We start from the raw sequence: 22,739 nt of genomic DNA on the forward strand, positions 1-22,739 counted from the left end.
AAATGAATTTGGTTATATAACAGGATACAAAATAAATGAACAGAAATCTCCTGCATTCCTATATACTAATAATGAAAAATCTGAAACACAAATTAAGGAAACACTCCCATTTACCACTGCAACAAAAAGAATAAAATACCTAGGAATAAACCTACCTAAGGAGACAAAAGACCTGTATGCAGAAAACGGTAAGACACTGAGGAAAGAAATTAAACATGATACAAACAGATGGAGAGATATACCATGTTCTTGGATTGGAAGAATCAACATTGTGAAAATGACAATACTACCCACAGCAATCTACAGATTCAATGCAATACCTATCCAACTACCAACGGCATTTTTCACAGAATTAGAACAAAAAATTTCACAATTTGTATGGAAACACAAAAGACCCTGAATACCAAAAGCAATCTTGAGAAAGAAAAACAGAGCTAGAGGAATTACGCTCCCAGGCCTCAGACGATATTACAAAGGTACAGTAACCAAGACAGTATGGTACTGGCACAAAGACAGAAATATACATCAATGGAACAGGATAGAAAGCCCAGAGAGAAACCCATGCACATATGGTCACCTTATTTTTCATTAAGGAGGCAAGAATATACAATGGAGAAAAGACAGCCTCTTCAATAATGGTGCTGGGAAAACTGGACAGCTACATTTAAAAGAATGAAATTAGAACACTCCCTAACACCATACACAAAAATAAGCTCAAAATGGATTAAAGACCTAAATGTAAGACCAGACGCTATAAAACTCTTAAGAGGAAAACATAGGCAGAATACTCTATGACATAAATCACAGCAAGATCCTTTTTGACCCACCTCCTAGAGAAACGGAAATAAACACAAAACTAAACAAATGGGACCTAATGAAACTTCAAAGCTTTTGCACAGCAAAGGAAACCATAAACAAGATGAAAAGACAATCCTGAGAATGGGAGAAAATATTTGCAAATGAAGAAACTGACAAAGGATTAATCTCAAAATATACAAGCAGCTCATGCAGCTCAACATCAAAAAAACAAACAAGCCAATCCCAAAATGGGCAGAAGCCCTAAACAGACATTTCTCCAAAGAAAATATACAGATTGACAACAAACCCATGAAAGGATGTTCAACATCACTAATCATTAGAGAAATGCAAATCAAAAGTGCAATGAGGTATCACCTCACACCGGTCAGAATGGCCATCATCAAAAAAATCTACAAACAATAAATGCTGGAGAGGGTGTGGAGAAAAGGGAACACTCTTGTACTGTTGGTGGGAATGTAAATTGATACAGTCACTATGGAGAACCGTATGTCGGGTCCTTAAAACACTAAAAATAGAACTACCATACGACCCAGCAATCCCACTGCTGGGCATATACCCTGAGAAAATCATCATTCAAAAAGAGACATGTACCAGAATGTTCTTTGAAGCTCTATTTACAATAGCCAGGACATGGAAGCATCCTAAGTGTCCAGTGACAGATGAATGGATAATGAAGATGTGGCACATATATACAATGGAATATTACTCAGCTGTAAAGAGAAACGAAATTGGGTTATTCATAGTGAGGTGGATTGACCTAGAGTCTGTCATACAAAGTGAAGTAAGTCAGAAAAAGAAAAACAAATCCCATATGCTAACACATATATATGGAATCTAAAAAAAAAAAGAAAGAAAGAAAGAAAAAATGGTTCTGAAGAACCTAGGGGCAGGACAGGAATAAATACGCAGACATAGCGAATGGACTTGAGGACATAGGAAGGGGGAAGGGTAAGCTGGGACAAAGAGAGAGTGGCATGGACATATATACACTACCAAATGTAAAATAGACAGCTAGTGGGAAGTAGCCACATAGCACAGAGAGATCAGCTCAGTGCTTGGTGACCACCTAGAGGGGTGGGATAGGGAGGGTGGGAGGGAGATGCAAGAGGGAGGAGATGTGGGGATATATGTATATGTATAGCTGATTCACTTTGTTATAAAGCAGAAACTAACACACCATTGTAAAGCAATTATACTCCAATAAAGATATTTTAAAATAATAATAATAAATAAATAAATAAAATGTGAATGACTGTTTTACATGTGATTCATCACAAAATCATAAAAGTGCAATTCTCCATTGTATATGTTTACAAATATATTCATGATGCTGACTAAGGTCCTCATATGACTGTGGCTTTGGTCTTGAAACATGCAGAAATTTTTTCTTGAATTTCTATCAAACACAACTACCCAGCTGCCATTAACAAGTGATGTGCAAAGTCAGAGAGGGTCAACGCTTGTAGGTTTTGGGAAAATTTTCTCCGTTCTGTGAAGTGTCGAAGTCATTTATTGAACACCCACTAAGTGTAAAACAGGGCAGGACACTAAAATACTGAAAAAATGGACAACATATACTTTAAGTCTTCAAAGAGGTGATATTGACATTAAAATATGTGAGAAAATAACCAACAAAATGAAGAGTGCTATACTATCATTTTAGATAACAAATATGTGAGTTAAAATACATTTCTATGTGATCAAATATAAGCTGTTATTATTAAGGATTGACAACTATATTTGTATTGAGGAGAACTGTATTGAAGCAGCCTATGAACTTATTAATGGTTTACTGATTGATTGACTTATAGATCTTGGAAAGCAAAAATTTTCTTAAGGTCAAGTTGTAAAGGTAGGAAAGTAAAGACCATGTAGGATTTAAGATTGTGAAGAAGTTGAAAGACTTCCTAGGCAGATGAAATAGGGATATATTGGAATATAAGGAAAAGAACTTGCACTCCAGATAAGTGAATGCAGTTGGGTGAATGGATTATTTGCTGTATGAAAGAAGTGGGGAGAACTACTGGAAGTGGATTTTGGTGGATTAGAGTATGAGTATCTTGAATGCCAAGCTAGGGGATTGAGAGTCCACCTGGCAGGCTGTTTTTGAAGGATGGCATGCCCAGGAAGCCAGGGCTGAGTAGTTCATTGCTAGTCATAGTCAGGGACTCAATCATTCAGCCTGGTTGTCTAATTTTTCTACTGCAGGAAATTCATATGAAGAAAGGTTGGGTGGAAGACTGTGATGGGCTGAAGACCACTTATCCTTACCCTTACTACTAAAATCACTAAAATGCTAAACCTTCAATGGAACAGCCTTCTGGCTTGACTAGGAACACTACTTCACAAATAAAGGATGAAACCAAAAGGTTTATCAAACTCAGACCTAGAAGTGGGGAGAATGGTGGGAAGGCTGCAAATAGTCAATCATTTAATACTGAATGGAGAATGAAGGACTCTAGAACTAACCTTTGGAGAAAAGAAAGAACAGAAAAGATAAGATATGGAACACTCATTATTATTCCTGTTTTCATATAACAGGGTTTCTTGTCATCCAACTATTCGTTATCTACATCCTAATTTTAAGGTGTCTATAGATTCCAGCCCTTCTAAGTCAGCAAACTGCTCATCCTGTTTCAGAAAATTACTCACTGATGGATTCATAACATAAACATAATACCGTATAATAGAAATAAAATTCAAATCAACTTTAAAGTGAAATTCTGAATTTTAAAGATATAATATCATGAAGCCATTGTAAATAATACCAGAGATCTGCTGGGTTAAACATACAAAGCCACTGATAAATGAGGATGTGTAGTTAACAATTTAAAACAGAGATACAATAGAAGTAAAAGAAAAAACAATTGAGTATCAAATAATTAAGAGAAGGCCTTGGAAAACTGTTGAATTTTTACCAGAATTAGCCTGTTTGAGCTGCTAACATTGAACATGCAGTGAAGGACAGTTTACTGTCCCATAAACCAGTTTTGCTGAAATAATCACTCGAAACAGAATGTAATTCTTTTTTTTAACTGTAGCACTTGTGCTTAATTAAAATTTAACCTAAATTTTACTGGCTATAAGAGAAAATATACTGGATTCGTTTATATAATAACATATTTTGACATAAATTTCAAATGAAAATTATTTTCAAATGTATTTTCAATTACTCTTCAGTCACTATTTACAGATGATTTTAAGTATATCGATTTTTTTTTTTCATGTACAAATCATCCTTGAAAAATAAGGATTCTTTTACTTGAGTAGGACTTATCTTAATCCAGAGATCAGATCTAGGTCCAATAGACAAAATTTTAAAACTTAAAATTTTCTAATAGTAAAAGGCACTTAAAAAGTTAAAACCTCCTAACAGACCAGCATTCCGACTATAGAATCAGCTGATTTATGGGTAGTGAGCATTTTGTTATCAAAATACTCATCCACAGCTGAGTGAGCCTATAGCATGGATACATGGTAGATTTCTGTACCAGAAATTGGATGAGCTTGTGTGTGGATCTCCTTCCAAATGCTAAGATTTCAAGGGCTTAACTGAGACCAGAACAGCATTTTCCAAAGTTGCTAGAAACAAAGAGTCCTTTAAAATGTTCCACTGACAAAGGGTTGTAGAGCCAAATAAAGTTTAAAAACACTTCAGACCAAACTCTACTTAACAGTGAAATTGACAGAGCACATTATAGCTCATTCCACATCTCAAAAGTCCTCCAGTCACGAAACATGTTTAAATTTACTGAACCCAGGATTTCTCAAGTTTATTTTACTACAAAATCCTTTTTCTCACTTTTTTTTCTTTTTTGTTGACTTCACATTCACTAATGTCCCATGGGAGCATAGGTGATATTCAAAATATTTAACAAACTTCAAGTGAAGGCACTAAACAATCAGAAGGCTGTCTGACTAATTAGACTGACCATAAAACTAGTGTTCTTTGGATCACTATTTAGAGGAAAAATCTGGTTTAAAACTGAGATCTTAATTGATAATCTAATGCCATCAATCTGCAAAGTTGCCTTAATTAGTAGGGTTTTTTTTTTCTTTTTTTTGGTTACAGTTGCTGGACTTAAAATGTAGCTGATATAATGTAAATCATTTCAAAAAGGTCAAATGTATGATGTCACATGTTCTCTAGCATCAAATCCATTTCACTAAGTCTAAAATAATCTCTTTCAAGAGACGCAATATTTTTTTAACCCTGGAAGGTTCGGTTCCAACCTTAAAATAACTTAAAGACACTTTTCAAAACTAAACTAAAAATTGAAGAAAATAAATAATAAGTAGAAAAAGGCAAGAGCTAAAGTAAGAGACATTTTCACTGGCCATTAAAAAAATGCTCTTCTTAAATCTGATTTTTAAAAATTAATAAAAAAGACTGGCAATTAACTTATTTTCCCTGGTGACTACTGCCTGTTTGGGGTAATACAAACATTTACCTAGATAACTGTGATTTAGAAGTAGTAAGCATTATATTTTTGGTCTCTGTCCCAGTTTCTGCCACAGTTTCTAAAACCCTTGGGATTTCCTAACTGATGAGATGATAATGGTGTCTTTTGTTACGTTAACAAGGTGATCTTTGGAAAGCACCTAAGGATGGGAGCGGGCAGCCTGTGGAGCCAACCTTGTGATTAGAGGTTGGAACTTTCAGTCCCACCTCCTTGACCTCAGGGCAGGGAAGAGCCACTCAAGATTGAGCTCAATCGCCCATGGTCAATGAGTCATTCAGTCACGCCTGTGTACTGAAGCCTCCATAAACCCCCAACGACAGGGTTCAGGGAGCTTCCCAGTTGGTGAGCACATGGAGATTTGGGGAGAGTGGGCTTCCATGCTTTCTCCCCATACCTCGTCCTATACATGTTTTCTCTCTGGCTGTTGCTGAGTTTTATCATTTTATAATACACCGGTTAATCTAGTTAATAGAATATTTCTGTGAGTTCTATGAGTCACTTGAGCAAATTAATTAAAGCTAAGAAGGGGGTCGTTGGAACCTCTGATCTGTGGTACAAGGGTCAGAAGCACAGGTGACAACATATACTTGGTGACTGGCACCTGAAGTGTGTGTGTGCATTCCTGCTGGACTGAGCCCTTAACATGTGAGATCTGATGCTATCTACAGGTAGATAGTGCCAGAATTGAGTTGAATTATAGGACACCCAGCCGTTTGAGCACTGCTACGCTCTCTCATTGGAAATGGGGTGCTCAGGACCACTTAATGCTTTCCAGGCTCTGGCGTCTGTGAATTCATGACAACAGTAACCTCTGAAACATACACGTGTCCCTTTGCCACAAAAAACTTCTGACAGACACAAAAGAAATTAATAAAAGTTGCTAAGAAAGGGGGTAAGGGACCTAACGTTGGTTGGATGAGGGGGAAAAATATTCCAGAAGGAATTACTACTACTATTTATCTTTTGATAGTATGTGATTTTTAAATATGTGATCTCATTAGATTTTCCAAATACAAATAAACAAGATAATTATCATTTTTTTAAAAAAAGGCTGAAGAAAACGTAGTTTTATATACTTCAGAAAAAAGAAAATTGAGGGAGGATTTGATTATAGTGTTCAGTAGGCCAAGAAATGTGAATAAAGAAAGAATTACTATAAAGGGGCCAGAAAAATGATTTAGGAGACAAGACTTTAGGAGACACTTTCTGATAAGCATAGCAGTAACTCTTCCCATTTCCTTTGTTTTTGGCCACGAATGGTTAAAGGCTGCTGTGAGAGGGCTACAAGGGGACTAGTGTCCACATCAAGTGGATAGCTTAGATCCTGATACCAACTACTGGAAATTATCCAGGGCCCAGGAAAGAAGTACTGGTAAGCTGCAGTTGCCAGCACGGTGCTTGGTAGATGTAAATATTTGTGGGTCTGCTAAATTAACGGTAAGACTATAATTCATAATATCTTGCACACAAACTAGATTGGTAAGTTTTCAGTGGATGACTTTATTACCATTCAGAACTCAGTCAGATGGAACAGTACTCCTCAATGATTGAGAAATCAATCTTCCTCAAACTTCATGTATCACCATCTGCAAACATTGCTCTCTCTCACAGATTACCTGCCTTCAGCTATGGATGAGACAGTGAGATGCATTTCATTCTCCTCTTCCTGGACACACAGAACAATGACCTTTTCTAACCTCCCTTGGAGCCAGGCAGAGGTCAAGTTTTTGCATTCTTGTTGAAAGGGTATGGGTCTACCACTTTCAGGCCTGGCCAGGAGATACTATGCATGATTGCCCATGTTCCCTTCTGCTGTAGTTTAGGTAGTCATGCATTTAAGACAACACCTCAAGGTGGAGGGGGCATGGGTTCCTGATTCACTACTTGAAAGCAATCTGCTAAGAAGGAACCACCTAATTCACACTGGTCTCTGACAAGAGAAATAAACATTTATTAAGTTAAGACACTTGGCTTTCAGGAGTGTTTGTTAGACTACCTAGCATCAATTACCTTGAGTAATTCATTGCTAAACTGGTAATAACCACGGACTAGTGATGAGTCTACTTAATTCCAATCCTCTCCATTTCTCATTGCTGATTTACTCTATACTCACCAGAAATTATTTTTCATAGGACTTCTTGATGACCATGTCAGTCTAGAATTACCCATAGTACCTCTATGTCTATCTCTTCCTCCAATTCAACTTCCCAGTAGGGGACCTGGCATTACCCCTCTGTGTAGATACAACCATGGAGGATCAGGTCCTAATGAGATCGTATCTAGAAGGGCCCTGTTCTGCAAGGTTTATGGTTTATTTTCCTATACCTTGGTTTCATATGTTGGTTTAAAATAAAAAGTGACATGATTTTTGAAGGTTGAAGCTGAGTGGCTGAACCAAATTTCTATAATCAAGTTAACATATATTTTCCCCCTGAGTCTGTACTAGGTCATTTCTTAAAAATTATTTTTTCTATCCTATGAATCTATATGTTTACATAAGCATTAGCTATTATTCCCAACATCTATGTTACGGATGGAAAATAGGATGCTTCTCGTGTCCCAACTCAAATCAAACAGTAAAGCATTGTTTACATTATACAAGGTTTACATTGCACAGGACTGTTTATATTCTATAAGCATCCTGAGGTCATGTCTAGACCCAATGGGAAAAAATGTCATAATAGATTAGTAAGGACTGTAATGAAGATGGAAGGGGAAAGTGGTGGCATATGTGCTAGGCATTTATTTCCCCAACTGAGGTCATTTCCTTGTCATGTACAGTGAAAGATCACAATGTTACTGTAGTTGCTCATGTGCTGCAATCCACTGCCCACCCATCCACCCATCTAACATTTCTGAGGACTTAATCTGTGCCAAGGACTCTACTCTCTGCCTGAAAGGCAAGTGAAAAATACAACCCAGGTCTTTCCTGAAGGAGCACATAAAGGAAGACTGATCTCTGAATAGTAAGTGACACAAGATAATGGCTGAATGGGTGGTTTCTTTTATCGTGCACTTGCAGGATAGAAAGCTGAGAGAAAAATAGCTCCAAAGAGTTGGACAGTTATATTATCATTGATTTTCGAGTGACCACCAATTAAAGGGCATGTTTAGCAGCTAGAAATGAGGACCTCATTAGATGACTACAAGAGCCAGACACTTTCAAAACGTTCCCCTAAACTCTCAGTTCCATTTTCATTTCATGAAGACACAGCTTGGGAAGTCGGAGGTCACGCTCTTGTATGTCCACAACAGGGATGATTTAAGGCACCGGTAAGCTCCTGCTGAGCTGCCACCTAAGGTCATATGACTGTGAATCATGGCCAGATATAATGACTTGGGCAACATTCTTTCCTGCAAATATGTACAAGATGGATGATGAATAGTATTGAAGTATAATATATGGTGCTGATCATGAATTTAAATTCCCTCAGAAATGGAGGAGAAACAATTAGCAAAGGGCATTCTTGACTTCGTTGAGCAGCAATGCCCTTCTGACTCCTGAGACACTCATTTTCAGCAGTCAGGCCACAAGATGTGTCTTCAATTTCTGCAAAATCTAGTTCTAGCTAGATTTTGGGAACTAATGGGAACATGATCTTAATGGATGTCTCATGTTTCTCATGCAGTGTGGCTGTGGAAGTTTAGGGGATGGAGTCAATAAAAAAGACAGGTCCTTTTTTACAGCATTCTTTGTATCTGTTCAACCTTGTCACTACCATAGTGTCCTACTAAAAGGACGTTTCAGGGATTGTGTGAGGCCTGGTACAGTGTGTTTTTATAGTGAGAGTGGGTCAGCGGATGGAGAATCACATGAGAGAAAACAAGAGGATGAGGTGCTTATTCCTGGCTCCGGCTTCACCTCAGAGAATGACCTTGGCAGAAGCACTTAACCTCACTTTGAATCTTTGAACCTCAGTTTTCTCATCTGTGAAATGAGGAAAGAACATCTGCCCCTTTGCTCCCTCTCAGGATTGTTGGAGGATTAAACAGATCAGGGCTATAACCTGAACTACGCTGAACCCATGAGGAAAAAAATTAGACATCACTTAACTATATAATATTCTTTTTAATCATTACTAATTTCCAAAGGTGAAGAAAACCTTGTTAAAAAAAAATATGTAAGCTGATTGTTTTTCTGGAAACAAAATAAAGGCTCAACCAGCAACCCTGCATTAAAAAAGAGAACCTGAAATTCACATTCCAAATCTACTTCGAGACAGAAAGACCCCCAAATTCCTTCCACTTTCCTAAGATTTTTCCACTATAATTTTTTTTCATTATTGTCTTCTTCATAAAATGTTCGTTATATTTTGGGGTTTTGCTATTGCATAGTTTAGCATATATAAGGAAATCGTCTTTCCAATTCACAAATAAAAAAGGGAGTACAGGAGAGAAGAAGGAAGAGAGGGAAGGAGGAAGGAATAAACAGAGAACAAACCCACGTGGCTAAAAGAAACTGACCTGAGAAGACAAAACAATTCATAATTTAAAATACTATATAATACAAATGAAGTTAAAGATGTGTTTGCCCAGAAGAGGACTGACTTGAAGTAAACTGATATGATTTTCTGGATAACACCCTGTATTTCCCTGCTTTAGTGAAACAGCCAGTCATAGAAGAGCTCTATCTACAGGGAAATTATGAAAGAAACAATCTTCATTTCTCCGTGATTCTTTAAAACCAAATTGGACTTTATTCCTTCTTATTTCTCTCTCAAACTCCACTCCTCGACATAGAAAATAGCATTCTGGAATGACTTAGAATTAGAGATCAGTCAATATTTCATGATTTTAAGGTTCTTCATTAGGAACAATGTGAATTCGGGCCCAATAATCCTAATCCTAGCTTTTTCTTTAGTTCTATAGTTCTATTAGGCCATGTTGTTAGAGCACTGTTTACACTTATTGCCAATAGTCTCTGGATTGGAGGTCAAACTGTTACTTACCTTCTTCAGCATACCCTTCAATGATTAAATGCCCCCAAGGACTTTTAAGAATCATTTTCATCTTGTAAATATTTTTTAATTGACATCTTAACTTTATAGTTGCTTCCCCTGTGAGGGAAAGAGACTAGGGCGATGGAGGGTTTTTGCTTCTTACTTTGTATTTTTTCAAGGACTTATTACTTTTTAAATTAAAATCAAGGAACCAGCACAAGAATGCTAGTAAGGTATAAGTGAGATGTAATGCTTGGTGTGCATAAGGGTTCAATAGTCCACTGTGAGAGTGCAGCCTTTTGAACAACCTCAGCGATAAGTGGGAACCACTTGTCCAAGACTATTTTATTTAAGATGCAATACTCATTTCTATCCCCTTCAATACATTTTAAGTACTCCAAGCTAGAATAATGGGGCTAGAGGTGCAAGAAGAATATTATACCAAACAGGGGCAATATAAAAAAACATTACAATCAAATTTTCCTTATTAAAAATATAAGTCAAAAACCTAAATACAATATTATTCCACAGAGTTTTAAGGTATATTAAAAACACTGTGATAGGATGTTTCAAAAATTATGGTACAATCCCCTTCTGACACCCTCATTCCTGAGTCACCACTTCAGCAGGACCGGGCTTTGGCATACTCAACCCACATGATGAGACAATAGCAAAAGAGCTTGATGGCTCAGTTGCCAAGGACTAGCCCACTAGGTTCTGAAGGCAAGTAGACCAGGTGCTCCCACTGTCCATGCCAACCACCAAACCTGTGAGCGAGGCTGTCTCAGACAAGCTCTCACTCAGCTGATCCATCAGTTGACTAAAACTGCATGAAGGAGCCCAGATAAAACCAAAAGTAAAACACTACCCAGATGAATCCAGTCCCAAATTGCCAAGTAATTGCTATTTTAAGCCACTAAGTTTTTTGTTGTTGTTGTTTTGTTTTTTATATCTTTATTGGAGTATAATTTCTTTACAATGGTGTGTTAGTTTCTGCTTTATAACAAAGTGAATCAGTTATACATATACATATGTTCCCACATCTCTTCCCTCTTGTGTCTCCCTCCCTCCCACCCTCCCTATCCCACCCCTCTAGGTGGTCACAAAGCACCAAGCTGATCTCCCTAAGCCACTAAGTTTTGAGGTGGTTTGTAATACAGCAAAAGCTAATCTATACTATAATACGATTTGGTCAAGTGGGTTTATCCTTGAGAATGCAAGGTTGGTTCAGTATCAGCCAGTCAAATCATGTGATTCACTGTATTAGTTACATAAAAGAAGAAAATCATATCATCATTCTTTTTAGATAGAAGAGATAAAAAGCATCCCATGAGGTTCAAAATCTATTGGGTAGGGTAAATTTTATAAAACTAGATCCAAATAATAACTATCTTTCCTTGATAAAGGCTATATACCAAAAATACATGGCACATGTATACACTAACAAAAATTATTATACTACTAATTTTTTTTTAAAAATTAGCATTTCCTTTAAGGAGAGAATTGAGATAAAGTTTTCTAACATTACTGGTCTATTGGAACTGACCTTTTTGGAGCTGTGTATTGAGAGAAATAGAGAGAGAGAGAAGGTTTAGAAGAATATAGATAAAAATGTCATATTTATAGATTGTTTTGATTATGTATTTCATTGGAAACACAGGAAAATCAATAAGCTATTAAATCTAAGAAAAGAGCTCAACATAGGGGCTGGAAAAAAATTAATACACCAAAATCAATTGTGTTCCTCCATAGCATCAATATCTAGATACAATACAAGATGAATTTACCATAGTAACAAAACCTATAGAGAGTATGGGGTTTCACCTAATAAATTATGCAGAAAATCTTCATAATGAAAACTTTATTAGAGGACACATGAGTAAAAGAAATTTATATCACAGGTATGGATGAGATGACTTACTATAATAATATAAATGTCCTTACATTAATCTATAAAATTAAATGCAACTGTAATAAAAGGCCAAGCTCTTTTTTTTTTTTTTGAGGGACAGCATAAAAAAGTGATTCTAAAATGTATCTGGGGGACTTCCCTGGTGGCGCAGTGGTTGAGAATCCGCCTGCCAATGGAGGGAACACGGGTTCAATCCCTGGTCCAGGAAGATCCCACATGCCACGGAGCAACTAAGCTGGTGCGCCACAACTGCTGAGCCTGCACTCTAGAGCCCACGAGCCACAACTACTGAAGCCCACGAGCCTGGAGCCTGTGCTCCACAACAAAGGAAGCCACTGCAATGAGAAGCCTGTGCACCACAACAAAGAGTAGCCTCCTGCCCCACCCCTCGCTGCAACTAGACAAAGCTCACACGCAGCAATAAAGACCCAATGCAGCCAAAAAAAAAAAGGGAAAAAAAAAAGAGCACATTGCTCTATCTCCTATAAAAAAATTAAAATAAAATAAAGTAAAATAAAATGTACCTGGAAGAATAAAGTTCTCCATACAGCTAAGGTAGTTTTGAAAAATAAGCTCAAAATGGAGAATGTGCCCTATACATTAAGATATATTGGGAAGTTATGATAGATAAGAACTGTGTGATGCCCTTGGAAGAAACAGCAAACAAGAAAACAAATCAAACAGGTGGCCTAGAAATAGAGCTGTATACAGATAGAAAGTTGGCACATGAAAGAGATGGAATCATAGTCCAATGGAGGAAGTTGAATTACAGCTTTTGGGGAAACAGTCTCATTTTCAAAAGAGATATGAGACTGGATCTTAACCTAGTGATATCACTTATGTTGTACCCAGTCCTATATAGCTCACCTAATCTTCACAAAAAAATCCACAAGGCATAAACTATTATCCTCATTTTACAGGTGGAAAAACTGAGGTATGAGAGATAAAATGACTAGCCTAAGAAGTACATGGTGGAGCTGGAACTTAAACCCCACAGAAATCATTCTATTAACCATTATGTTATATAATTCCACCTAATGTACAAAACTAAAATACAATAGTTTTAATATTTAAATGTGAAAAATAAAATCTAGAGAGAGTAAAAGAAATTGCAAGGGAATATATTTGTGATTTCAGGGTAAGAGATGAAATAGATCTTTGAAAAATAAAGACGCATACATTGTATGAAGCAAAGGTGATGAATTTAATTATATTAAAATTATAAATTTATTAATATAAAAAATCTGATTTAAAAAAATGGGCAGAAGAGCTGAATAGACATTTTTCCAAAGAAAACATACAGATGGCCAACAGGCATATGAAAAGATGCTCAACTTCACTAGCCATCAGGGAAATGCAAATCAAAACAACAATGAGAGATCACCTCACACATGTCAGAATGGCTATGATAAAAAAGAACAAAACTAACTAGCCTTGGCGAGGATGTGGAGAAAAGGGAACCCTGGTACACTGTTGGTGGGGATGTTAACTGATGTAGCCACTAGAGGGGTGGGGTAGGGAGGGTGCAAGGGAGACACAAGAGGAAGAAGATATGGGGACATATGTATATGTATAGCTGACTCACTTTGTTATAAAGCAGAAACTAACACACCATTGTAAAGCAACTATACTCCAATAAAGATGTTAATAAAAACAAAAACAGGGGCTTCCACGGTGGCGCAGTGGTTGAGAGTCCGCCTGCCGATGCAGGGGACACGGGTTCGTGCCCCGCTCCGGGAGAATCCCACATACCGCGGAGCGGCTGGGCCCGTGAGCCATGGCCGCTGGGCCTGCGCGCCCGGAGCCTGTGCTCCGCAGTGGGAGGGGCCACAACAGTGAGAGGCCCGCGTACCACAAAAAAAAAAAAACACAAAAAAACAAAAACAGAACAACCATATAATCCAGTAATTCCACTCCTGGGTACATATCTGAAGAATACAAAAACACTGATTTGAAAAGATGCATGCACCCACATCCAGTGTTTATAACAGCATTGTTTACAATAGCCAAGATATGGAAGCAACCTAAGTGTCCATCAACAGATGAATGAACAAAGAATACGTGCCATATATACACAATGGAACACTGCTCAGCCATAAAAAATGATTAAATTGTGCCATTTGCAACAACATAGATGGACCTGGAGGGTATTATGCTTAGTGAAATAAGTCAGACAAAGACAAATACTGTAATGATATCACTTATAAGTAGAATCTAAAAAATAAGACAAATGAATGAATACAACAAAACAGAAACAGATTCACAGATATAGAAAACAATCTAGTGGTTACCAGTGGGGAGAGGGAAGCAAGCGGGGCAAGATACAGACTGGGAATTAGGAAGTGCAGACAACTATGTATAAAATAAACGAGATACAAGGATATATTGCAGGGCATGGGGAATATAGCCAATATTTTATAATAACTTTCAATGGAGCATAATCTATAAAAATATTGAATCACCATGTTGTACACCTGAAATTAACATAATATTGTAAATCAATTATACTTTAATAAAAAATTAGAATTTTATGTACAATAAAGGATACCAAAGTCAGACTGAAAAACAGTTGATGGGTAGAGGACATATACATTATCTAAAACCCAATAAAGGACTCAACATCTGAATACAAAAACTTCTACATCTCTAAAGACACAGAATACTCAATAGAAAAATGAGCGAAGGTCATGATAGGCAATTCATAGAATGGAAAACATGAATAGCAAGAAAGTATATGAAGACCTAACTTTTCTAGAATCAGAGCAATGCAGAATTAAAACACCTTACTTCCTATGAATCCACACATGCCAAATTTCCAGAAGTTAAAATGCAAATTATGCTGTGGAGCAACTACGCCTGCGCACCACAACTACTGAGCCTGCGCTCTAGAGCCTGGGAGCCACAACTACTGAGCCCGCGTGCCTAGAGCCTGTGCTCCGCAACAAGAGAAGCGACTGCAATGAGAAGCCTGCGCACCGCAACGAAGAGTAGACCCCTCTCGCTGCAACTAGAGAGAGCCTGAGTGTAGCAACGAAGACCCAATGCAGCCAAAAATAAATTAATTAATTAATTTTTTAAAATGCAGGTTAACAGCGTGTGGTGACAAAGGATATGGCAAGAGAGAAATTCCAAGTATTGCTGGTGAGGGGAAAATGGTACAGCTATTCTGGGGAGGAATCTGTGAAATAAGGCATATATATGACTTCTACCTCAGCCATTCCACGGCTGCACTGTTACTCTGCACTGTTACTCAAGGGGACATGTGGAAAGAGTGTATTAATGCTTTATAGTGGACATAAAGTGTTGAAAATAGCCTAAGTATGTATCACCAGGGTAATGGATAAGCAAAACATGGTATTAACATATGGTGGAATATTAGACAGTGGCCAGAAGCAATCATTTCTATGGAGCAACACAGACAAATTTTAAAACAATAATTTTGTGTAGAAAAAAATAAAAGAATAGGATGTGATTTTTAGTCGATACTACTTTTGCAAAAATTAGAAAATACAAAACAATTCGGTATTTCAAATATATACACATGTTTAAAATAACTATGAAAGGTGAGTTGGGAAATTACATATTAAATGGCCCAAATGGTGCTATATAGGGGAAAATAAAGGAAATAAATCTGGCAGAGGAACGTCGGGGCCAAAACCAATCTTAAAAGTATTAGAAAATAGAGTGACCGTACACACTGATGATAGAGTAACGTGAACTGAGGCATATGGTCCCTTTTGAGTAAATGCCTTAAATACAAACTAAAAAAATAATGTCATGAGATTTACAAGCACTATAAAAATATTTAGCATTATTGCAGTAGATAGTAGAAATATACAACCTTTCAACTTAAATAAAAACAAGACTGATGAAATATCATCTTTGTTCCCATGTCATCCATGCTAAGGAAGAAATAATAAATCAGCTTTTAAGATAGAATTTGTTTACAATGAGATAAAAAAACAAACAAAAAGAAACCCTAACTGTTTATCCCATGAAGGGAGAAAAAAACAATTTGAAAAGTCAGAGTAGAACTCTCTGAGGATACTATTTAACATCAATTTTTTTAAAACAGAATTTTAAGAAGCTGGTTTTGAATTGTTTATAGAGTTTCTAATTAGCATGCTGAGGAAATACAGGGTCCATCTTAATCCAGAAGCAAGTAAAAAGTTCTGACTCTTAAAATTCTAGGCTCTAGAGTAGGTGCGTGCTGGTGTGCTGGTGTGTATGTGTGTGTGTGTGCACATTTGCTGTGTGTTTTCAATAAACTCAAGAGTACATAAGGGTGTATGTTATTACATTGTAACACTTCTTGAGCAAGTCTAACTGAAGGTCAGTAGCAAACAAGTAGATGCCGCTTGGGTGGCCCCCCAAACTCTCAGGTAATGCGCAGATCTGGCTTGGCAATCATGTTCTGCTTTTAGATATAATGCATTTTTATGTTCTTGTTAGCATTGAAAGACTAACTTGAATATTTTGCAACTGATGAAATGGACAACAGAGCAGTAACCTAGAGTTTACAAGTATTTGGGGCAGTAAAACTTTAGTTATAGATTTAACTTGGATTTTAGTCCTAATTTAACTTGGACTTTCTACAACGCATTTTTTTTCTATAAACTGGAGGTATATACCACCATAATCCTAAAAAACCTGTGACTTTGGGCTTCAGGGGTCTAAGCCTTCTCTCTAAGTGACTGAAAGGTACAACTGGATATTAGACCTGTCCAAAAATTGTCCTTTTCTGTCCTCATATACAAGGGTTCAGCTTGATTTTCGGATAGCTGTCATTAAAAAAAAAAAAAAAAATGTGCAAAGAGCTAATGCCTTTTGCTACAAGACAAAACAATTTCTCCTGGACATGCAGTAATAGGAGGCAATGCCATGTGTTGGAAGCATGCACATATTTTATGATAGATATTAATCTGGAGGTTAACAGCTAGGTGCTCTGGTTGAAGTAGTTTATTTCAAACATACATATAATGTTAACCCACTTTGTAACAAAGCCTTCAACATTTCATATGCAAATTCGTTTTTCTTTCTAGTTTAAGCCCAAGGAAATCCCTATAAGTCTTGTCTCCAAAGAGAAAATATAAAGAATTCGTAAGATTAAAGAGTTCTTATCAATTGTATAAAAAAACTAGAAACGTACTAACTAGACAAAAATGTAGACGTCTAAGAGAACGTCCAACAAATAGAAAAGTAGAGGACTGCACTGAGATTGCAATCCTGAGAAAAATACATTATTTCTAAATGAAAAAGTAAAAGGAGATAGTATAAGTTAAAGCCAGAAGAAAAATTTTAAACCTACAAAAATACGAGTCAATACAAAGTTAAAAACCCATTAATTTTACTATATACCCAAAAGATTCGCAAAAGATCTCATGAATATCACAAATTAAAATAAAACAAAAGCCAGAAATATTGTTTTCCCCAAACTGTACTACCACCTGCTTATTGCTTCAGTGGTAAGAAGAAAAATTATCTTCAAATAGTTAAATTGTATACCTACTTATATTTTAACTCTTAGGTGGATCTTGTTATATAATATATATGATCTCTAAAGAAAACTTGTTGATTGTTTATTTTGGCATCTGTTAGGAAATTCCTATTTAATTAGATAAATCTCCTTAGATAACTCTTAAATAAAAATAGATGCAAATATAGTATGTTTCATATCATTCATTTTAGACCTCCAGGAGTTGGAAAAGCTCAACCTGGAGAAGAAACTAGTTTTATTGAGGGAAGAAACTACTTTCCAGTTTAGAAGAGGAGGGATTATCCCATTTCTGTAGAGGAAGCAATCAGGAAGATACAAAAAGAATGATCCTTGCCTAGCGCTAAGGCCAGAACTACTGTGAATATTGTACCAGATCTTGTAAAAACAGCCACTGTGCTGGCACTCACAGGCCCGGGTCATGGTGTGTTCAACAATAAAACTTTGTTCCAAAGGATGGAACTCCTTTGGGCCAAAAAGCTTTCACCTGCATTATTCCATTAACCTCACTGTTTTGTTATGGGAAATGCGTTTATTTTTTGAAATGACATTGAAATATATCCTTAAAAGAACACTTTAGGTCTCAGCAAGATTCTCTTCTCTTTCAGCCAACACATTACCTTTTAGAAATCAACAGTCTACTTCTTTCTTTAAATCATCACATTTCAAAGCTGTAGCAGCTAATAAATGTTAATATAATTTTTCCAAAACTGCAATCTCCCTAAATTTCTATGCTGTCTTCTTTACCCTGTCTTTTCAAGGTAAAGGTATCTTTCCAGTTTTCTTAGCATTATCAGGATTATGGATTTTGTTCATTGTTAAAGTTCGTTATTTATGGACATAAGTTAATGTAAATGCAAAAATATCTTGTATTATTCACAAGCTGGCTGACTTAAATCACTCGCTCTTAAAGCAACTTTACTGCTCTCCAATCTGTTCAAATGCACGGAAATATTAATTCAGGATGATGTGGCTTTTCTGCGATGCTTTCTTTTCAGGCTGCAGTCTACATGACAGTGTTATATTTTATCCTTGCTGCTGTTGTTGTTCAATCTATAAAATCTCTCTTGAAGACCCCCAAAACAGCTTGTAATTTACTTTTACTTTTGGTGATTCACTGTTTTCAAATTGCCATCTCTGACCATATCCCCCTTCCAGGGGAATTTATGCAGACTCTTTTTTTTTTTCTTCTACATACTGATTTACGCTAACCTGAGCAATTTACCACTTCTACATCCATGTAGTAGCTCAAATAAAATGAGTTCCTGTGTTAATCCCACAGTAAACCTCGGTAATTCTCACATCACAGGAGTTGTAAACGTTTGTTAACAGAAAAAGAATGTTTTTCCCAAAATAGCTACATAACTCTTAAGACTACTCAAATTCCTAAATAATCCTTTTTACAAGACCCCCGCCAACTTTATTTTGATACATTAAACATGTGAAGCCTATTTTAAAAGGTATTTAACAGTGACTTCATCAAAACAGCTTCCTAGTTGTTCTCATAATGTCTTTTTTCTAAAGTTTTCAAACTGTTTTTAAGCCAACTTGAATAGTGATGAATGTGAGCCGCTATCAAAACGCTTAAGAAGCATTCTGCCAGACAAGATGGGCAAAAATGTTCTAGATCTGCTCAATCTGACATTAGAGGTCATGCAACGTGAAAAAATGAAATAACTATTTCCAACACTCATTGAGCCCTTCATTTTAAAAATAACTTCAGGGCTATTTCCACACTCTACATTTAATAATACAATTTTTTAAAAAGGATGTTAGGCTCGGTGAAATCAGAAACTGATCTGCCACTTAAAGCTGGTGAGTCTATTCTTAATGGGCTTCTGGTAGCTTTGGGATACTGACGATAGCAGTTTGATTTAAGAACTTCACTAAAAAGAATGACATCCGAAAAGGACTGCTGGGGAAGACAGGGAAGAGAAGACCGGAGTCTCCTGAGAAGAAAAAGAGAAACGATTTAAATAAAGTCGCTAAGGAGGAAGGAGGTGGTGAGACGATAGACAGAAGAGCGAGAAAGAAGATTTAACGAAGAAGTGAAATGGAGCGCAGAGGAAGGCAGAAGCTAATGAGGAAACAAATGGGAAAAGGTAGTGTTTTCAAACGGGCATGCACCAGGAAGGGACGAGTTACCGCCTGGAGTAGCCCCAGTGCTTTCAGGTGAAAGAGATGCTCGCAGAGAACAGGGACAAGCAGTTTACTTCCAGGCTTTGGAGCAAACTAAAATTCCCTGCCCCGAGCCTCTCCCAGCCTCGGCCGAGCGCGGAGGCGGCGGCTGGGGAAGGGGCCTAGCCAGGAGCCAGGCCCGGCGTCCCGCTCCTCTGGGCTCCACGGCCGAGGGAAAGAGGCAAGGATTAAGCGGGGAGAGGTCCCGGCCGCAGCTCGGCGGCACCCCGAAAACGGTCCGGGGCCTCGGCGGTGCCCGCGAGCCGTTCCCCCTGCGGCGGGGCGCCCAGCGGCCTTACCTGGGGCGAGGGAGGGAGGCGAGGTCTAGGGCGTCCGCTCGCGCCCGCCGCAGAACCCCTCTGCTGCACTCAGCCCAGGCTTCCAAAGGAGGCGCGACCCTGGCTCGGCCGCCGCTTCCCCCTCGGGGTCTTGGCCACCGCCTCCGCCGCCTCCGGGGCTGTTTACACCGTTGGGCCCCGCACGCCGCCGCCGCTGCCGCCTTCTCTCCACCCTAGCGCCGTTGCCGATTCGGCCGCCGCCACCTCCTCCGCCGCAGCCTCGTCTCTCTGGAGCATCTTCCAGCCACCGAACCCTGAGAAACAGAGACTCCAGCCGCGCCGGCAGGAAACTCCCCCGCAACTGCTAGGGGGACGAAGCGGTCAGAACACCGGCGGCTTTTCCGCCATTGAGCAGCAGCCGCTCCGCTCCTTCTGCCTATGCAGACTCTTAACCCATAATTGCGTTACTCTTTACCTCTATTTCTGGGTTCTTAAATTAACTGTTACATCAGTGTTCTTCATTACTCAAATTATTTTTTCTTAGGAACTTTTCCTGGAAGTAAGTTCATGCTATTTTTGACAAGCAAACATTTGACTTCCGAAAGAATTCTTACAGAAATGGGTTTATATCCCAAATGCACCACCAAAAATCTTTGTGACCTTGCATAAACGTCCCTTACCATTTCAGGTGCTATCTTTGCTTGACTCCAAAGTGAACTGATTAAAACTATGAGCATCTAGCTGTTATGTACTTTTGTCTCAGTTTGGTCAATGAAACTCTCAAAAATCCATCAGATTTTCATTATTTTTATCATTAGCCTGTTTGTATAAAATAAGTTACCATTTATGGAGCCAGTGTTCTCCTTTATTCCGGCATCCAATCATTGTAAATATTTCTCATGGACACATTCTTAGAAGGCCTATGAATAACCTGGCCTCTTACTGATTCTCCCTTTTGGAGTCTTCCTAGCCAGACTTCCCCAATAACTTTCAGAGAGAGTTTTCCCCCTTTCCGGGTCTTCTTTTTGACTTCTATACGCCATAGAACTTTGAAAAGTCATCACACCAATACTAATATTACCACATACCCTCCAAAAAGCTCCAAGCTGTTTATGCCTATTCATTAAGTTAATACTTTATCAAAACTTGTCCAATTGAGTAGTTTTAGCACAGATATTTTACACATTTTAGCACAGACATGCTCTGTTTAAGGCTGACAGATCCATTAGGAATTAACTTTCTGGTACATTTTCCCTCTGACATTTTCCTCACAACTGCGTTTCCTCATAACTGAGCCATCAGTTATCTCTTGCCTATAGAAAGGCAGATAAGAGAAAAGAAAGCTAAGTGAGAAAAGATATGTAAATGGACTAGCACAATATTGGACACATAATAAGTATTCAATAAATGATAGCAAGTATTCTTACCCTTATCCTCACATTAGTTGATATGTATTAAAAACTGATTACTGGACTCAACTCTTACTTCCATTTCTCATTAGATCCTCACAGAAACCTTGGAGGAAGCGAGGTTTTATCCCCATTTTACAGGTTGGGAGACTGCAGCCTAGAGGGCTTAAGTACCTTAACTGAAGTCATATAGTCAAGAAATAAGCCTATATTTGTCACAATCACTTGCCCATGCTTTGACGTGACACCACCACCCATCATTTACCCAGCTTCACCAAGGTACTACTAAATTTTTTACTCTTATTCTCCTCTCTTTGCTTCATACTACCATTGCCACCAACCCAGTCAAATTCACTTTTAATTTTCCAATGTTAGTGAAGGGAGTAGAAGGTGGAAATTGAGGTTAAAGGAGGAAACTTTAATGTTATTCAAGGATGACTTCATCTTAACTTCCAGCCTTCGTCTACCCATTCTCTGCTCCAGTCACACGCAGAGTATTTGCTATCTCTTCCGTAAGTCTTGACTTTTCTTGTCTTTATGCCACTTTTCTTTTCTCCATTTGCAATGAATCTCCCTTTCCCTTGGTTCTTCACCATTTCTTACTCCATACTCTCCATTAAAATTCAAATCTACCTTTAAAGCCCAACTCATATACCAGTTCTGTCCTGCAGTCTCCTGGATCTGCCAAGTCAGAACTAACCACTTGCTCCTCCGTGCTCCTGCAATGGCAATGATGTTAGAAGGGCGAGTGATTTTACAGCTCGCTCACCACCTGCGGGAAATATGTCCTATTTGCCCTTCCACATCCTTTCTCCACCCAACTCTATATGGATGGCTTGCATGGCCTATCTTAGTAAGTGTCCTTGCTCTGGCTTCTGTTTGGCTCACCAATGAAGAGTACCAATAGAAGATTGTAGGGAACGAAGGAGGGGAGTGAAGTTAGGGTATTAGTTCTTGCCAAATTGTTGGGAGTTGGCTGCATCCCCCAGCTAACATATAGTGCTTCTCTGTGGGGCGTCACAGCATCTTTGGGGAGGACTCTCTCTCCAGCAAGCCTTCCTTTCTCTTTCATCTCCTATAAAGTAGCCACACTTTTACTGAACCCAGGGCACTACACTATCTCTTGATTCTCTACATTGGGCTCAATTTATCCTTATTGATGTACCCCTGATTTCCTGCTGAGACCCTGTCTGATGAACTTCGTAATATGCTCTTCTAAGCTGTTAATTTTACAAACCACATTATT

At 38.0% G+C, this 22,739-nt stretch overlaps 1 protein-coding gene across 11 annotated transcripts in view; it reads right to left on the bottom strand.

The window, feature by feature from the left end:
* The window catches only part of LOC307193824 (uncharacterized protein), a 168,437-nt gene that overhangs the window by 123,666 nt on the left and 22,032 nt on the right, over window positions 1-22,739 (bottom strand). For 2 of the 11 annotated variants that reach the window (XR_013830435.1, XM_079936391.1), the window contains exon 4: window positions 20,106-20,398. The exons of 7 other annotated variants lie outside the window; for them this stretch is intronic. Coding sequence is in view for 2 of the 4 variants with exons in the window: in XM_079936391.1 (XP_079792517.1) it covers window positions 20,131-20,398 (268 nt within the window). In the remaining 2 variants the exon portion in view is untranslated. Of the gene's footprint in view, window positions 1-11,631; window positions 22,395-22,739 lie in introns of those variants that run through there. 2 more of the 11 variants (XM_079936385.1, XM_079936390.1) reach the window with 2 other exon arrangements.

This window comes from Stenella coeruleoalba (assembly GCF_951394435.1).
Source record: "Stenella coeruleoalba genome assembly, chromosome: 11".
Taxonomy (NCBI): domain Eukaryota; kingdom Metazoa; phylum Chordata; class Mammalia; order Artiodactyla; family Delphinidae; genus Stenella; species Stenella coeruleoalba.